We start from the raw sequence: 17463 nt of genomic DNA on the forward strand, positions 1-17463 counted from the left end.
GTTTTCTACTTTTACTCTCTCTCTGTCTCTGGGCTCCTTTACCATTCACCACTCACCATTCCCACCATCACGCCACATACCACCTTCTCTACCTACACTCAGTTCTGAAGAAGCTAACTCTGTCTCTCTCTCTCTCTCCACAGATGCTGCCAGACTTATTGAGTTTCTCTGGCACTTCCAGATATTGTTTCGAATGTGATCCTGTTGCTGAGAAATAGTCTGGGAATTTTGGATCACGCTGTTGTCTCTGTCCCTCACAGAGATGTTTAACGTGCAGGCATTAGCTCCCAGTGACCTCTGTCATTGTGTGTGAGTCTGGAAGGGAGGGTATAGTTCCTAGTGAGCCCTGTCACTCAGAGTCTGTAAGGGGGGGGCGTGGCGGAGAGTGAAAGTCCCAGGTCGCCTGTCACGAAGCGGCAGTGGGAATGAGACGGACGGGCAGAGGCAGAGGGAGAGCAGCAGAGACCGTGAGGCCGGTTAGAGCATGGAACTGAGCAGCAGGAGGACGGGAACAGGCTGTTTCCTGCACATCCAGGTGAGAGTAACCCCCTGAGCCTCCTGCAGTTACAGGGGAGTCAGCGCTACTGCCTTTACTGGGAAATTCAGTGAAATTTTCAGTGTGTGTGTGTTCCAAGCTGGGGCAGGTTTGCAGTCTGATACCTTTGTTGGGGAATTCAGTGAAAGTTTCTGTGAATGTGTGAGTGTACGTTTCTGTGTGAGTATGTGTCTGAGTGAGTGAGTGTCTGTGGGTGTTTGAGTGAGTGTCTGAGTGTGTTTGTGAGTGTGTCTGTGAATGTCTGTCCGAGTGTCTGTGTGTGTGTGTAGGGGTTTGTGTGTCTGTGAGTGTGTGTCGTGACTGTGTGTTTGTATGAGTGTGTGTGTTTCTGTCTGTGTGTGTCTGTGAGTGTTTCTGTGAGTGTGTGTTTCTCTGTGTGTTTCTATATGAGTGTGCGTTTCTGTGTGTGTCTGTGTGAGTGCATGTTTGGATGTGTGTTTCTATGTGTGAGTGTGTTTCTGTCTGAGAGTGTGTGTGTGAGTCTGTGTGTGAGTGCGTGACTGTGCGTGTGTGGGTGAGTGTGTTTGTGTGTCTGTGTGAGTGTGTGTGTGGCTGAATGTATCTGTGTGAGTGTGTGCCTGTGTGAGTTTGTGTGTCTGTCTGAGTGTGTGTCTGTGTGTGTTTCTGTGTGTGTGTGAGTGTGAGTGTGAGTGTGTGTGTGTGTGTGTCAGGGTGAGTGTGTGAGAGTGAGTGTGTGTCTGTGTGAGTGAGTGTCTATGTCTGTGTGAGTGAGTGTGTGTGTCTGTGTGAGTATGTGTCTATGTGAGTGTGTGTCTGTGTGAGTGTGAGAGTGAGTGTGTGTGTGTGTGCCTGTGTGAGTGTGTGTCTATGTGTGAGTGTGTGTCTGTGTGTGTGTGTGTGTGTGTGAAAGTGAGTGAGTGTCTATGTCTGTGAGTGAGTATGTGTGTGTGTGTCTGTGTCTATGTGAGTGTGAGTGTGTGTCTGTGTGAGTGTGTGAGTCTGTGTGTGAGTGTGAGTGAGTGTGAGCCGGGGTAGGGTTGTCTATGTGAGTGTGTCTGTGTCTATGTGAGTGTGAGTGTGTGTCTGTGTGTCTGTGTGAGTGTGTGTGTGTATGTGTGTGTGTGTGTATGTGTGTGTGTGTATGTATGTATGTGTGTGTGTGTGTATGTATGTGAGTGTGTGTGTCTGTGTCTATGTGTGAGTGTGTGTGTGTGAGTGTGAGTGTGTGTGCTTGTGTGTGTCTATGTGAGTGTGTCTGTGTGTGAGTGTGAGTGAGTGTGAGCCGGGGTAGGGTTGTCTGTGTGAGTGTGTGTCTGTGTCTATGTGAGTGTGTGTGTCTGTGTCTATGTGTGAGTGTGTGTGTGTGAGTGTGAGTGTGTGTGCTTGTGTGTGTCTATGTGAGTGTGTCTGTGTGTGAGTGAGTGTGAGTGTGAGCCGGGGTAGGGTTGCCTGTGTGAGTGTGTGTCTGTGTCTATGTGAGTGTGAGTGTGTGTCTGTGTGTCTGTGTGTGAGTGTGTGTGTCTGTGTCTATGTGTGTGTGAGTGTGTCTGTCTGTGTGAGTGTGAGTCTGTGTGAGTGAGTGTGTGAGAGTGTGTGTCTATGTGAGTGTGTCTGTGTGTGTGTGAGTGAGTGTGAGCCGGGGTAGGGTTGTCTGTGTGAGTGTGTGAGTGTGAGCCGGGGTAGGGTTGTCTGTGTGAGTGTGTGAGTGTGAGTGAGTGTGAGCCGGGGTAGGGTTGTCTGTGTGAGTGTGTGAGTGTGAGCCGGGGTAGGGTTGTCTGTGTGAGTGTGAGTGAGTGTGAGCCGGGGTAGGGTTGTCTATGTGAGTGTGTCTGTGTCTATGTGAGTGTGAGTGTGTGTCTGTGTGTCTGTGTGAGTGTGTGTGTGTATGTGTGTGTGTGTGTGTGTATGTATGTGAGTGTGTGTGTCTGTGTCTATGTGTGAGTGTGTGTGTGTGAGTGTGAGTGTGTGTGCTTGTGTGTGTCTATGTGAGTGTGTCTGTGTGTGAGTGTGAGTGAGTGTGAGCCGGGGTAGGGTTGTCTGTGTGAGTGTGTGTCTGTGTCTATGTGAGTGTGTGTCTGTGTCTATGTGTGAATGTGTGAGTGAGTGTGAGTGTGAGCCGGGGTAGGGTTGCCTGTGTGAGTGTGTGTCTGTGTCTATGTGAGTGTGAGTGTGTGTCTGTGTGTCTGTGTGTGAGTGAGTGTGTGTGTCTGTGTCTATGTGTGTGTGAGTGTGTCTGTCTGTGTGAGTGTGAGTCTGTGTGAGTGAGTGTGTGAGAGTGTGTGTCTATGTGAGTGTGTCTGTGTGTGTGTGTGTGAGTGAGTGTGAGCCGGGGTAGGGTTGTCTGTGTGAGTGAGTGAGTGTGAGCCGGGGTAGGGTTGCAGAGTGTGCCCAGCGCCGGTTGTGTGTGAACTCTCTGACCGAGGTTCCTTTCTGCAGGAGCCGCCGCTGTTGCTGCTGCTGTTGCTGGTCTTACCGGGCACGGTCCGGGCCACCGAGCTGCTGTACCGGGTCCGGGAGGAGTCACCGGCGGGCACCTACATCGGTAACCTGGCCACCGACCTGAGGCTGAACCGGAGCGAGCCGGGAGTCACCTATAACCTGGCGTCGGCGGCGGGCTCCGGCCGCTTCGTGGACCTGAACCGGGAGACCGGGGAGCTGCGGACCTCGGCGGCGGTGCTGGACCGGGAGGAGCTGTGCCCGGATCCCGGTACCGGGAGCCTGGCGGAACCGTGCTGGCTGCTGCTCGATGTCCTGCTGCTGCCCCCCCGCCTGTTCCGCCTCCTCAAGCTCCGGCTCCGGGTCGAGGACGTTAACGACCAGGCGCCGCGGTTCCCCGCCTCCAGCCTCGGCCTCTCGGTACCGGAGAACGCGGAGCCGGGCTCCCGCTACCCTCTGGAACCGGCGGCCGAGGACCCGGAGCCCGGCCTCAATGGGATGCTCCGCTACCGGCTGCAGGGGGCGGGCCCCGCCGCCTACTCCGCCGCCTACTCCGCCGCCTTCTCCCTGGCGCAGGAGGACGGCGCGGTGCCGGGGAAACCGGCTCCTTACCTGGTACTGGAGGCGCCGCTGGACCGGGAGTCCCGGGATCGGTATGTGATGGAGCTGGTGGCGGAGGACCGGGGCAGCCCGAGCCTGTCGGGGACGGCGACGGTAACGGTGTCGGTGAGCGACGTGAACGACCACTGCCCCGAGTTCCCGCAGAGCGAGCTCCGCCTGAGCGTGTTCTCCAACATCTCGGTGGGCAGCACCGTCACCCGGCTGCAGGCTCGGGACCCCGACCTGGGGTACAACGCCCGGGTCGTCTACTCTTACGGGGAGCGGGTCCCCGGGAGCTCCACCCGCCTGTTCCGCCTGGATCCTGCCTCTGGTACCATCCGCCTGGCCTCCCCCATCCGGGAGGGCAGTGCCCGCTTACACCGGCTCACCGTGCTGGCTACCGGCACCGGCTGTGCCCCGGTCGCCCTCACCGTCAGCCTGAACATTATCCCGGTGGGGGTTACCGGACCCCCGGTGCTCAGCCCCCGGTACATCGCCCTCCAGGCGGACGGCGTGCTTTACCTGAAGGAGAGTGAGCCCCCCCGGACCCCCCTGGCCTTCTTCACCGTTACCGGGGACCGGGAGCCAGTCCGCTGCTACCTGCACGGAGGGGAGGCGGTGGCGGCTTTCCACCTGTCCCGGTACCAGGACCTCCCCGGTGAGTACCTCCTGGAGACCGGGCAGCCCCTGGACTATGAGCTCCAGCGGCGTTACCAGGTCACAGTGGTGGCAGAGAATGCGGACGGGTTAGCCAGCAGGGTCCAACTCCAAATTCAACTCATTGACGAGAACGACAACGCGCCGGTGTTCAGCAGCCCCTCAGTACAGCTCTCGGTGGAGGAGAACAACCCCCCGAACTGCCATCTCACCAGACTGAAAGCCACAGACGCTGACAGCGGAGAGATGGGTAACATCACCTACATGCTCAGCCCTGGGGTACCTCCAGTCTTCAGTGTGGACCCACTCAGCGGGACCCTCTCTGTATCCACCAGTTTAGACCGAGAGGAACGAGACAGGTACAGACTCACCATCAGAGCTATCGATGGCGGGACACCGTCCCTGGAATCTACCGTCACCGTGATCATCACCGTCCTGGATGTCAATGACAACAGCCCCAGGTTCATCAACAAAGACTTCAACTTCTTTGTCCCTGAAGACTACCCGAGTTTTAGTGAGATTGGTGTGATTGGGGTTATGGATCCTGATGCTGGGACCAATGGCTGGGTCGCCTTGTCTATCCTTAATGGCAGTGAGCACTTTGTGATAGACACAGGCAAGGGAAACCTCATGGCAAGTGTCCCTTTGGACAGGGAACAGCAGAGCTCCTATATTCTTTGGATTCAAGCTACAGATGGAGGAGAACCTGCTCTTTCTGCTGTTGCGAAAGTGACAGTGCTTCTGATAGATGTCAATGATAACCCACCGTTAGTCTTGTTCCCTCAGTCTAACCTCTCTTTCCTTCTCGTCCTCCCATCCACGGTTCCTGGCTCTTCCATTACTGAAGTGTATGCTGTTGATAAAGACACAGGAATGAATGCTGTCATTGCTTACAGCATCATTGGTCACAGAGGACCCCGTCCAGAGACTTTTGTCATTGATGCAGGCACCGGTAACATCACATTGCATGAAGCTTTGGTGAAGAACGATTATGGGTTGTACAGACTGCTGGTCAAAGTCAGTGATCATGGATATCCAGAGCCACTTCACAGCACAGTTATAGTTAACCTTTTCGTCAATGAAACATTGAGCAACGAGAGCTACATAGAAAATCTACTGAGGAAAGATCCTGGCATCAGGATAGAGGAGAGTCTACCAGAGACAAGAACTGACCCTTTTCAAACCAAACTAGATGTGTTTCCATGCGAGACTGTCTTGATAGCACTGTCAGCTTTATGCTTCGGACTCTTTGCCTTAGCTTTTGCATTAGTCTGCTACATTTCATTTCGAAGAAAGAAACACAGAAGAAAAGCCTACAGTGTGGCAGAGGTTGAGATCCCACTAAAGAAGACATTGGCTTCATTTTCATTGGATAAAAAGTCATTCAATGATTTAGATCTATGAGTGGTATGATATAACTGATCAACTGTTTACACCAAATACCCAGACAGTACTTTGAAGTTACCAACATTTTGTGTTTCAAATGTGTTTGGTATGAAGAACTTCTAAGTTGCAGTGTTCCAAACGGATTAGCTTTTGAGTAATACACAGTATTGTTTACAGACCAAAATTATATAATTTGGAGTAAGACTAATGTTTTCTTTATAAAACTGAATATTTTGTTAAAAAGCATAAATTTGCACAGCTGGGTCTATGATTGATCCCAAGATTTCATTTCATGAAAACAGCACGGCTGGACCTTGAACTCTTGAGAAATGAAACAGAAAATCCAAGACAATCACTGCTTCCATCTTTGGCTGACCAACAGACCCAAGCAAATAAGGTAAACCTGCAACATCTATGTTTGTGAATTTCATTTGATTTCAATAATGAGATGACTTTCAGATTGTATTAACTCATAAAATACTATTTTAAAAGGTATGCTGCTGTTGAGTTCAAATGAGTAACTCTGTCTATTAGAGCTTTACATTTGATAAGTGAAAAATAAAATTGACGAGAAACTTGCATTATAGAATAGTTAATGGTCAGCTGGTTGATTAACCCAGTTCAATATTGGTATTCTTGTAATGTATTCTGTCAATGTGTTCTTCTGTATTTAGTTTTAATATCAACAGCCTTTTGTGTCACTTTACTAAACGTTGGTGGGAGCTAAGAGCGATTTATACTTCTCAAAGCAAAGGAGTTGCGAAGTGATTTATTTAAGATATCTTTTAAAATGAAACATCAATTCATTGTTTTACTTTTGAGGAATATTTAACCTGCTGTCTGTCATTTCAGGTTGCCTTCAAATCAGAAACTATTGAGTGAAGCTACATAGATCAAATAACACAGCGGTAATGCATGTGTAACTTCACCAGATGTGATCCTAAGAATGTCACTTCTTCACGTCACTTTCTGACACTGTATGAACATTACTGAACTTGAGAGACTGTCACCAGACAAAAACATCTCAAGCAACTTGAAATAAGCAATTAATTGATCTTGCTTGATTTTCATCCATCTGGAATATGGGATTGCAATTTATACAGTATACAATATTTGACAAGATTATGAAAAAATAATATTTCTGTAAATTACTTAATTTTTGAGCTTGTTTATATAAGTTCTGCAGCAAAGTGAAAATTCTTTGTAAATGGCTATTTATTTTTGAAATGATATCTTTGATTTAATTAAAGTGTGTAAAAAAAGTCAGTACTCTTTTTCTTTTTCACATGTCCAGCAACTCAATAGGTTTTCTTTTGGAGCTTGTGTATGTTGTGTTTTAGAAATGATATAAAGATATGTTTGGAATTTAACAACAAAGAAAAACTTGAAGCAAGCAGTTGCTGAGAAGCCAAACCTTTCCTCCAGCACTGCTTGTTTTAAATATGTGAAATTACAATCAATGTTTTGTACTAAAGTATGATGTATACTAGATGCTATATTTGTATGATGAGCAGCCCTTATTTGTAATGTAAATCTCAGTGATGGCTTAACCAAAATAGTTTAACCCGAATTTGAAAAGTTAATGACTCAGATAGGGAAACTTCCTTTCCATCAGGAGTTTAATTATCCAGCTGTAGCTGTTTCTGTTCTACTGATGCAAAGATGTTTTGGCATAGTCAGATACTAATGTTTCTCTCAAATGCAATAGCGGCACATGGCATCACATTGCTCCGGGTTTACTACAAGATCAGGTATGACTTTTGTTTTGGGTGTATTGATAGACTTTTAACAAAATCTTTGAGTAGTCTCAAAATGGGCAGCATGGTGGCTCAGTGGTTAGCACTGTTGTCTCCCGGTGCCAAGGGCCTGGGTTCAATTCCAGCCTCGGGCAACTGTGTGGAGTTTGCATGTTATTCTAGTGCTATGTGTGTTTTCTCAGAGTGATCTGATTTCCTTCCATGATCCAAAAGGATGGGCAGTGCTAAATTGTCCATAGATTAGGTTACTTGGAGTAACCTTTTCTTTACTCAGCGAGTCGTGAGTTCATAGAATGCCCTGCCAGTAGCAGTGGTGGACTCTCCCTCTTTGTGGGCATTTAACCGGGCATTGGATAGACATATGGAGGATAGTGGGCTAGTGTAGGTTAGATGGGCCTGTACTGGGCTGTGTTGTTCTATGTTCTATGTTAAATATAGGGTAGGGGGATGGGTTACTCTTTGAGGATTAGTGTGGACTTATTGGGCTGAAGGGCCTGTTTCCACACTATAGGAATTCTAATACAAATATTTTACAACCTTAACATTGAAATGTATTACAATCAAAAAGTGGAAGCCACTACTGCTTCATTTGTCTCTTGAAAAACCAACCTTAAGGGATGTGGAACTCTGTCTGTATAAGGAAACTATCCAAGTGTGTGTAAGTTGCATTTTGCACACCACAACAACTGACCATGTCATATGATCCCATTGAATGTCAGAGCAGACTGCAGGGGTTGGACTGTCTACTCTTGTTCCTATTTTTTATGGTTTTATCACAGAATCTGGCTTATTATTTAGCCACATAGATGGCAAACTTTGAACTTTCTATGCTCCCTCAAATTACTATTTTATAAATGTAACAATGATATTCTTCATCTAATTTCTGGCAACATTTTGCATCTTCAGAGCATTCCTAACATTTTAATATTTATGATACTCAATACAAATATAAAAATAATGTTTTATAGAATATATCAGTAATGGTCATGAAAACTATACTAAGTTTGAATATTTGGGATTATTATTTCAAACCTTTCTTATACACAAAAGAGACTTTCGTCTCTAATTACAAATCACTCAAAATTCTACAAAATAATGAATGACAATCCCGTTCTCTAAAGAAATCACATTCACAGTGGAAAGCTTTGTATGTTTTCAATTTGGATGAAACCAATAGTGTTTTGGCAGCTGCAGTTTTTGAGACTTTCACAATTTCTGGCATGATAATTGTTTAGGGAGAAAGTGAGGACTGCAGATGCTGGAGATCAGAGCTGAAAATGTGTTGCTGGAAAAGCGCAGCAGGTCAGGCAGCATCCAAAGAGCAGGAGAATCAATGTTTCGGGCATGAGCCCTTCTTCAGGAAACGTTTAATTGTTTAATTGACTTCAATTTAAAAAGAAAACATTTTTTACCCCATTATCCATTGTTTCTCAGGATTGATGTATAATGTCATGCTGTAAGCTTCCTGTCCCATAAACTGTCAATATCTTTGCAGACCGGTTAAAATGAACTATTTGACATGTTAGAATTCCTGTTCAAAGGAACTAGACAGTAATAATTTGCATTTTCATAACAATATTCATGAAAAGGAATGAAATTTCATGCAATGACCAACTTTACAAACAAGTAAAAGTCAGATAGTGAGTTGGTGTATCCATAGTGATCATTGAAGGCATCGTACAGCAGCATGCCAATCCAATAATCCTTAATGATATTTCATCCCTTGTTAACAGCCCTTTATCAAGATTGGAGGGGTGTAGAACAGCCTTAACATGTGAGCGTTTGCAGTTAGGTAGAGTAAGGAGAAGCTAGGACCTTTCTTTAAAACAAAAAGGTTAAGAGACAATTTAGCAGAGGTGTTCAACGTTATGAACAATCTTGAGAAGAATAACTTTCTGGTAGAAAGGTTGGCAAACAAAGGACACAGAATAAGGCAATTGGTGATAGAAATGGGGGAAGGTGAGAATTTTTATGTGGCAATTTATGATCTGAAACGCACTGCCTGTGAGAGTGATGAAAACAAGATTCAATTGAAAGTTTCAAAAGGAAATTGAATATATCGATATTTTTAATCAACCTACTCAGACATGTTCTAACACATATCTGGAACAGGAAGCTCAACCTAACGGTTCATAGGTCAGGAACCTACCACTGCACCACATGACCTCTTCATACTCCTCCAGTACTTACTCATTCATGTTGTGAGAGAGAAGAGAATAACAGAAGATGGTTTGAATCCAGCAATTCCCTCCTGTGCCTCTCTGCTGCCAACTAAGAGCAAAGAGTGTATTAAATAGATACTTAGATACTGTCCTTGGTTCAAAGGACAGGTCCAGATATAATGGAGGCTGAATGGCCTCCTTCTGTGTTGTAGGATTCTATAATATTCCTGCATTGGCAGCAGAGATAACCTTTTTTTGATAAAGCAGACCCCTCTGACATTTGGTCCACCATGAAAGTAGATTATTGTTGTTAATAATCGGCACGGTGGCTCAGTGGTTAGCACTGCTGCCTCACAGCGTCAGAGACCCGGATTCAATTCCCGCCTCAGGCGACTGACTGTGTAGAGTTTGCACATTCTCCCCGTGTCTGTGTGGGTTTCCTCTGGGTGCTCTGGTTTCCTCCCACAGTCCAAAGATGTGCAGGTCAGGTGAATTGGCCATGCTAAATTGACCATAGTGTGAGGTGAAGGGGTAAATGTAGGGGAATGGGTCAGGGTGGGTTGCTCTTCAGAGGGTCGGTGTGGACTTGTTGGGCCGAAGGGCCTGTTTCCACACTATAAGTAATCTAATTAGAAGATAATGTAGGTTTAAGTGGATTTTGCTGATTCACTTTGTGGTTGATTAGCAGGAATCCAGCAGGTTGAATGAACAAAAGTAGATCCCATCAGATGTGATTGGTTGTCAGAGACATTTTCACAACAAACCAAATGGAGATTTGAGTAAAATAAAGAATTGATCGATTTGCCTTAAAGTAGTTAACAAGAGACGAAGTAAAATGAAAACGATGGAAAAATATGCTGTCAGTCATTAATTATGACACTTCACTGAAATACAACTTTTAAAGAATTATTCATGATCATTTAGTTATAATCACATTTTGACAAAGATAAGAAGATAAGTGCAAGGAAAGTTAACCGATTGCACAGAATTATTACTAAAACACGCGAATAGACACTATTCATATGAATTTAGAAGTTTTGGGCAGGTTTTGTGACAATGTGTATTGGCCAGCTGTGTGTTTTACATCTCCCAACATAAACATCTAAAGAAACAATAACAGAAATAACTGGAAAAACTCAGCAGATCTGGCAGTATTTGTGGAGAGAAAGCAGAGTTCTGAAGAATGGTTACTGGACCTGAAACATTAATTCTGATTTCTCTTCACAGGTGCTTCAAGACTTGCTGAATTTTTCCAGCAATTCCTGTTTTTATTTCTGATTTCCAGCATCTGCATTTCTTGTTTTTTTTTGTTTAGTGTTTAAACATCGAAAGATACGTAAAACACATTTCCCGCATCCCTATCACATGATTAAAAAATTCACACAAAGTTCACATATATTGACTTTAATCAGAATTTCAAAGCTCCATTTAGTCGATGATTTGCTGTGAATGTACTTGGAGAAATGATTTGCTGAATGGGTTAATGAAGAATCCAAAAAAACCAGTTGAGCAATATTCAGAAAGGAAAGCTTTCTGATTGCCAGGTTTGCAAATGAGTGCTGGTGTTATAAGCACGAAACTGCTGACTCTGTGTAAGTGAAACTATTAAAGTACAGAGGGGAACAATATGATAGTTATTCATGATTTGATATCCCATAATTCAGGCACAGGAATTCCACCTTGTGTCTCTGCCTACCCTTCCATTTACTTCATCATTTACTTTGTGTTGTTTCACGCAGTTGGGGTATACACCTGCTGTTGATTAAATGATAAGGGGAAACTGAAGAGATCATATTTCAAATACACATTGAATTATTTTCTACCTCCTCTGGATGGGGGAGGGGTGATAATGTGCCATTTCAGGGATTAAGACTTCCGGATAGTACCTGCGGGAAAGACAGTGACCCTTCAAAGAAATTTAATTGCTTTTGTGATCAACCAAAAATAAATGCCATTAAAACTTCTGTGTACAAAAATTGACTCATCATTTTGAGAACAGTTCACTTTTAAACCGAATTAGCCTGTTTTGTGGTGTGTTAGGACACAGCCCTGAGTGTTTTTATATTCAGGTGAAAGTGGGTGCTGCAGATGCTGGAGATCAGGGTCAAGATTAGAGTGGTGCTGGAAAAGCACAGCAGGTCAGGCAGCATCCAAGGAGCAGGAAAATCAACATTTCGGGCAAAATGTTGAAAGGCTTTTGCCTGAAATATCAATTTTCCTGCTCCTCCGATGCTGTTTGACCTGCTGTGCTTTTTCAGCACCACTCTAATTCTGTTTTTATGTTCATCCAGGGTATGGAGGTGTTATTAGCTAGGCCAGCATTTATTGCCCATCCCTCATTGTCCAGAGTTAGGAGTGAATCATAGTGTTGTGGGTCTGGAGTCACATGTAGGCCAGACCAGGTACGGACAGCAGGTTCCCTCCCTAAAGGGCACTAGTAAACCTGATGAGTCATTTCCAATAATCAACAGTTTCACAATCATCATTCGACTTTAATTTCAGGTTGTTATTGAATTCACAATCCACCATCTGCTACAGCAGGGTTTGAACCCAGGTCTCCAGGGTATTACCTGGATCTCAGGATCAATAGCCCAGTGACGAAACTATTGACCTTCACCTCCCATGTGAGCCTTAAAGGCTGCCATATCCTGAATGCAACCTGTACCTAGACTTTCTGACTTTGTACCGAGGTACAATATCACTGCTCTACAAAACCTTCAGGACTACAAAACATAGGAGCAAAAGTAGACCATCCAGCTCATCAAATTTGATATGATTAGGAAGGTTTAGAGGATGTGGGACAAATGCCAGCTAATAGGACCAGGTCAAGTTGGGATGTCTGGTTGGTATGGACAAGTTGAGCTGAAGGATCTGTCTCCATGCTGTGTGGATCTATGATTCTGTGATCCGCCATTCAATAACATCATGCTTATCTGATCAGCTTCCTGCCTTTTTCCTACAATCCTTGATTCCATTATTGATTAATAATCTGTCTGTCTCAGCCTTGAATATACATAACGACACAACTTCTCCAGCCCTCTGTGGTAAGGAATTTCACAGAGCCATTACTTTGTGAGATACAAAACTGCTCCTTATATGTATCTTAGATGTGTGTCGCCTTATTCTGAGGTTATACCCTCTGGTCTGAGACTCTTCTACAAGGGGAAGTAGTCTTTCTATGTCAACCCTATCAAATCCCCCAAGAAACTTAAATGTTTCAATAGGATTGCTTTTCATTCTTGACAACGTGCATAATTGATAACAGTGTAAAACTGTACAAAGGGCAATTAGTCTTATTAAAGACATCTCACTATCAGTAAAACTCTTTTCTCTGTTGACCATTACTTTCTCTTAGATTTTATTTTACTTATTACAAAATATTGATGGAAATAAATAATTATAAATTGAATTTGAAAATCCAGGGATTACAATCCCAAACTGGTGTTGAGTACACGATCAAAGCATAATTCCAGCAACATAAAATGAAAATATTGTCAGTTGGAGAATGTCACAGAGCTTTACAGTCTTAAGTTGTCGAGCGGGGAGTTGGCTGATACTTGTGGATTAATTATAAACATTGGAAAGATAAATCTGTGGGTAAGATTACTTAACAGAAAGTTAATTGGAGGAAAAGTAACTTTTTGTATCTCAATGTACCCAATGTCAGTTTCATGTATTCCACTTCTAACCCATTGGAAAACCAACTCCCTTTAAATTTAATTTTTAAGGGCTCTGGCTAAATAATACTCAACCCTGAGTTCGAAGGTTATGCGTTGAAACCTTACTTTAATATCTTGGGTACATCGTCACTCGGAGGGTGATGCGGTGGCTCAGTGGCTGGCAGTGCCGTCTCATATTGCCAGGGGCTTGGGTGTGATCCCATCCTCAGGCTGAGAAGCAATGTGGAGTTTGCATATTTTCTGCAGATTTGTGCCCTGTGTTATCCAGACCGGGGAGTTAATTTGGGTATATGGTGGGAAGAAAAAGTTTTTTGGAGGGTCAGGGCAGACTTGATGGGCTGAGTGGCCTCCGTCTGCATTGCTCCCCTTACCCCCATCCCCAGTTCTGTAGAAGGGTTATACCCAAAACATCGACTTCTCCACCTCCTGACGCTGAGTGGAAATTGGCAGCCCTGAAAACACAGGTTGCACAGTAAAATAACTTAACTGGCAGTGAATCACTCTGGATTCTCATCAAAAGATTGGAAAAACAATTGTATAATCTTTCTGTTATTGTGGTTCAATTAATTTTTATGAATTACACGAGAAATTATATATTTAGCATTTTAACCCAGATGTTGCCCAAGATTAGATTAGGTTAGATTACATACATTATGGAAACAGGCCCTTCAGCCCAACAAGTCCACACCAACCCGCCGAAGCACAACTCACCCAGACCCAGTCCTCTACATTTACCCCTTCACCTTACACTATGGGCAATTTAGCATGGCCAATTCACCTAACCTGCACATTTTTTTGGATTGTGGGAGGAAACCCATGCAGACACAGGGAAAATGTGCAAACTCCACATAGAGAGTCACCTGAGACAGGAATTGAATATAGGTCTCTGGCGCTGTGAGGCAGCAATGCTAACCACTGTGCGACCGTGCAGCTAGCAAGGCTCTGGTTAAAACCACTTTTACTAAAAGGTTAAATGATATTATTATTGCTGCCATCCCACTTTAAGATTTCTCTTGCACTTTGACTGAAATGAACATGCAGCAATTAAGTTTCCATTCTGATGTGCAATCTGCAAGTGTAATGTTTTGAACCAGTTGCCTATTGATACCTTTCCAATTCATGCACAGCAAATGCAAAACACTTAATGTTACAAATATAATGTCTCCAGCAGAACATTTGAAGATTTTGTCTTTCATTTTTAAACTAAATAATGAGCATTCATGGATGTTGCTTTACTTTTTCTTCAATGATGTAGCTCAGTGTAAATTCTAAAAAGGAAAACAATCTTGTTCGCACAGAAAAACGTAAATTCGAAAGCTCTTCTCAACATTGAAGACACCATGTAGGATGGCAGATGGCTGATGGAGAGATGGAGATGGTAATTCAATCACACCGTTCTGATGACACCATAAACAAAGCAAAACTTTGGTAGTTTATGAACATCAACCAACCCTTGTGATTAAATTACTAACCGAAGGCACATTTGGATTTGTTACCCTTTACATCATGTCATTTATTATTTTACCCCAAACTAAATCCATGACTCGGTGTTGTGAACTGTCTGAAAGATCAGTAAAAGTAAAAGAACTGAAGGTCTGTCGCAGCAGTTCAGTGTGTAATCAGGGAGGCTGCTTGCAAAATGGAAACATGATACACTTTATAGTGTTTTTTTCAGTCTGGTGTTATTTTAATCTGTCATGGGTCATGATCAGGGTTTAAATAAACTGATTAAACATTGTGCCATGCATTGTACTGTGCTGCACACCATAAGAGAAAGCGTATTGCTACAACTCGATCTAGCCTGACACAGAACAATTTACAGTTGATGACATTCAGTTGAACTGCAGTTTCTGTTGTAAAACAAAGAGTGAGCTCCCACACGCAGCAACTTGATAAGGGTTAGAGAATCTGGTTTATTGATGGTAGTTGACCACGGCTTTTCTTTGAATTAGTGTCGTTGGGTTTTCTACATTTTCCCGGACAAGGCAGTCAGACCTTGGTCTAACAGTCCATCCTGCAGTCAGTCTGGATTATGTACACAAATATTTGGATTGGGATTAATTATCTCGTTCAATTGCTTTAATTTTCACAGTCGAGAGCATGGTGCTGAAAAAGTACAGCAGGTCAGGCAGTATCCGAAGAGCAGGAGAATCGACATTTCGGGGAAAAGCCATTTCTGATGAAGGGCTCTTGCCCAAATCATCGACTCTCCTGCTCCTTGGATGCTGCCTGACCTGCTGTGCTTTTCCAGCACCACGGTCTCGACTCTGATCCCCAGCATCTGAGTCTTCATTTTCTCCTATTTAATATTCACAATTTGTTTATTCCAATGCATGGTACCTTTAACTTTTGTGATTTAGCTATTCACATACAGTATGTTAAAGGAGAAAGTGTATCAATTACTGGCAAACTCCATGTGGTAGTGTAGAGGTGAACAATGGTTGGAAATTAAGCCTATAATCTTTTGACTCATAGGAGAATGTTATGATAAAAATTATGTTTTATTATAAATTCATCATTTCTAATGCTCAGCTAAAATAACCCTGATTTTTCTCTCTCTCAGAATCAGGTACAGGTCGACCATCGTATCCGCGGAATCATTTTCCGTGATTTCCTGTTGGACTATAACCTGATTTTTAACTTTGTACACCCCAGTCCAACACCAGCACCTCCAAACCAGCTACCCTTAGTTTACCATGGCCAGAACAAAAGACAGGGAACCTTCTGGAACCAGTGACCATGGGCCTGCCGGGAAGGTAAATTTCCCATTTAAATGAATGGGATCGTGACAATCCGTGGTTTCGGGATTCCATGGTAGGTCTTGGAGAGTATCCCCATGGGTATGGGGGGGCTATTGTATAAGTCAAATAGACAAAAATCACACAATGTGTTTATATCATAGGAATACCTTATATATTCACATGAAAGTATTTTGTTAGGTATTTGGCTGATGTTGACAGATTCAGAACGCACTTGAACTATATTAAAGACAGAGAATTTCACACAATCACAATAAAGCATGTGCATCCTAACACTGACCATGTCCAGCTCTTGTCCTGTTTTCACTTTCATCCTTATGTACGAGAAAAGCTTGATCCCATTTTCCAAAGACGTTTTGCAGCAAGAATTAATATTGGTCAGTGCCAGCTGATTACACAGAAGAAAGTTACTTTATAATTTTCCAATTCATGGAAAGAAGTAATCAAAATGCAATAAGAGCTGAGAACCTCAATTATAATTTATTATGACAGTAAATAAGCAACTTCCTTTCAATGTTATTCCACATATCAAATCTTTGGATTTCTAAGCAAGTACAGAGCATAGTTGATGCATATCCTAGAATCAGATCTTCTATGTATATTTTGAAAAGTTTAAATAAATTCCTTCATAGAATCCCCCACTGTTATTTTAGGACAGGACTGATTGGAGTTTGTGTCAAAAATGAGCTTCACTGGAGAAAAGAGAAGCTTTAAGTCATTTTTGTGAGACTGGAAGTGACAGGAATGTTTTTCCAGACTGTAATAAATGAATCTGGACTGGCATGGTGGTTCCATGGTTAGCACTGCTGTCTCACGGTGCCAGGGAACCAGGTTTGATTCCAGCTTTGAGTAAGTGTGTGGTGTTTACATGTTCTCCTTGTGTCTGAGTGGGTTTCCTCCAGGTGCTCTGGTTTCTACCCACAGTCCAGAGATGTGCCGGATAGGTGGAGTGGTCATGGTAAATGTGAGATTATGGGGATAAAGTGAGAGTTGCTCTTCGGAGGGTCAGTGCAGATTCAATGGGCTGAATGGCTTCTTCCTGCACTGTAGAGCTTCTGTTTTATCTTTCGCCTGCATCACCATGAAACACCACACACTGAGCTCTCAGCTTGTTACCAGCAGATAGCCTGTTGGTGACTTGATGTTTTGGCAAACTTTAGTCAACAATTTGTAACAGAATGCTATGTAAACATGACACAACCCTCAACATGGCTGTCCCTCAAAACTACCCGAATGGATAAACTGTCTGGTGCTTGAATGGAAAATCAGCCTTGAATGAATTTAAAGAGCTTTGAATTGGCATTTTCCCAATCCAACTCCAAGGAGATTGAAATGGCACATTGGTTTTGTTTGTTTCCTTGTGGGACATGAATGTTGCTGGCTGGCCAATATTTACTGCCTGTCCCCAGTTGTCCTTGAGAAGGATTACAGAGATAAAAGAAGAATGCTGGTGTTACATTCCCGTGCAATTGCATGGTTAGCTATCAGGTCAGTAAATGTTCAGACTGT

The 17463-nt window shown here is 43.6% G+C and overlaps 1 protein-coding gene across 1 annotated transcript; it reads left to right on the top strand.

Annotated features, from left to right (window-relative positions):
* Positions 1 to 366: 366 nt before the first annotated feature.
* Positions 367 to 6816, top strand: LOC132816348 (protocadherin-20). Its single transcript, XM_060825801.1, has 3 exons — positions 367 to 535; positions 2954 to 5993; positions 6449 to 6816. Exons 1-2 carry the CDS (start codon positions 485 to 487, stop codon positions 5612 to 5614), a joined length of 2712 nt encoding a protein of 903 aa, XP_060681784.1. The 5' UTR covers positions 367 to 484; the 3' UTR covers positions 5615 to 5993; positions 6449 to 6816.
* Positions 6817 to 17463: the final 10647 nt, after the last annotated feature.

This window comes from Hemiscyllium ocellatum, chromosome 6, assembly GCF_020745735.1.
Source record: "Hemiscyllium ocellatum isolate sHemOce1 chromosome 6, sHemOce1.pat.X.cur, whole genome shotgun sequence".
Taxonomy (NCBI): domain Eukaryota; kingdom Metazoa; phylum Chordata; class Chondrichthyes; order Orectolobiformes; family Hemiscylliidae; genus Hemiscyllium; species Hemiscyllium ocellatum.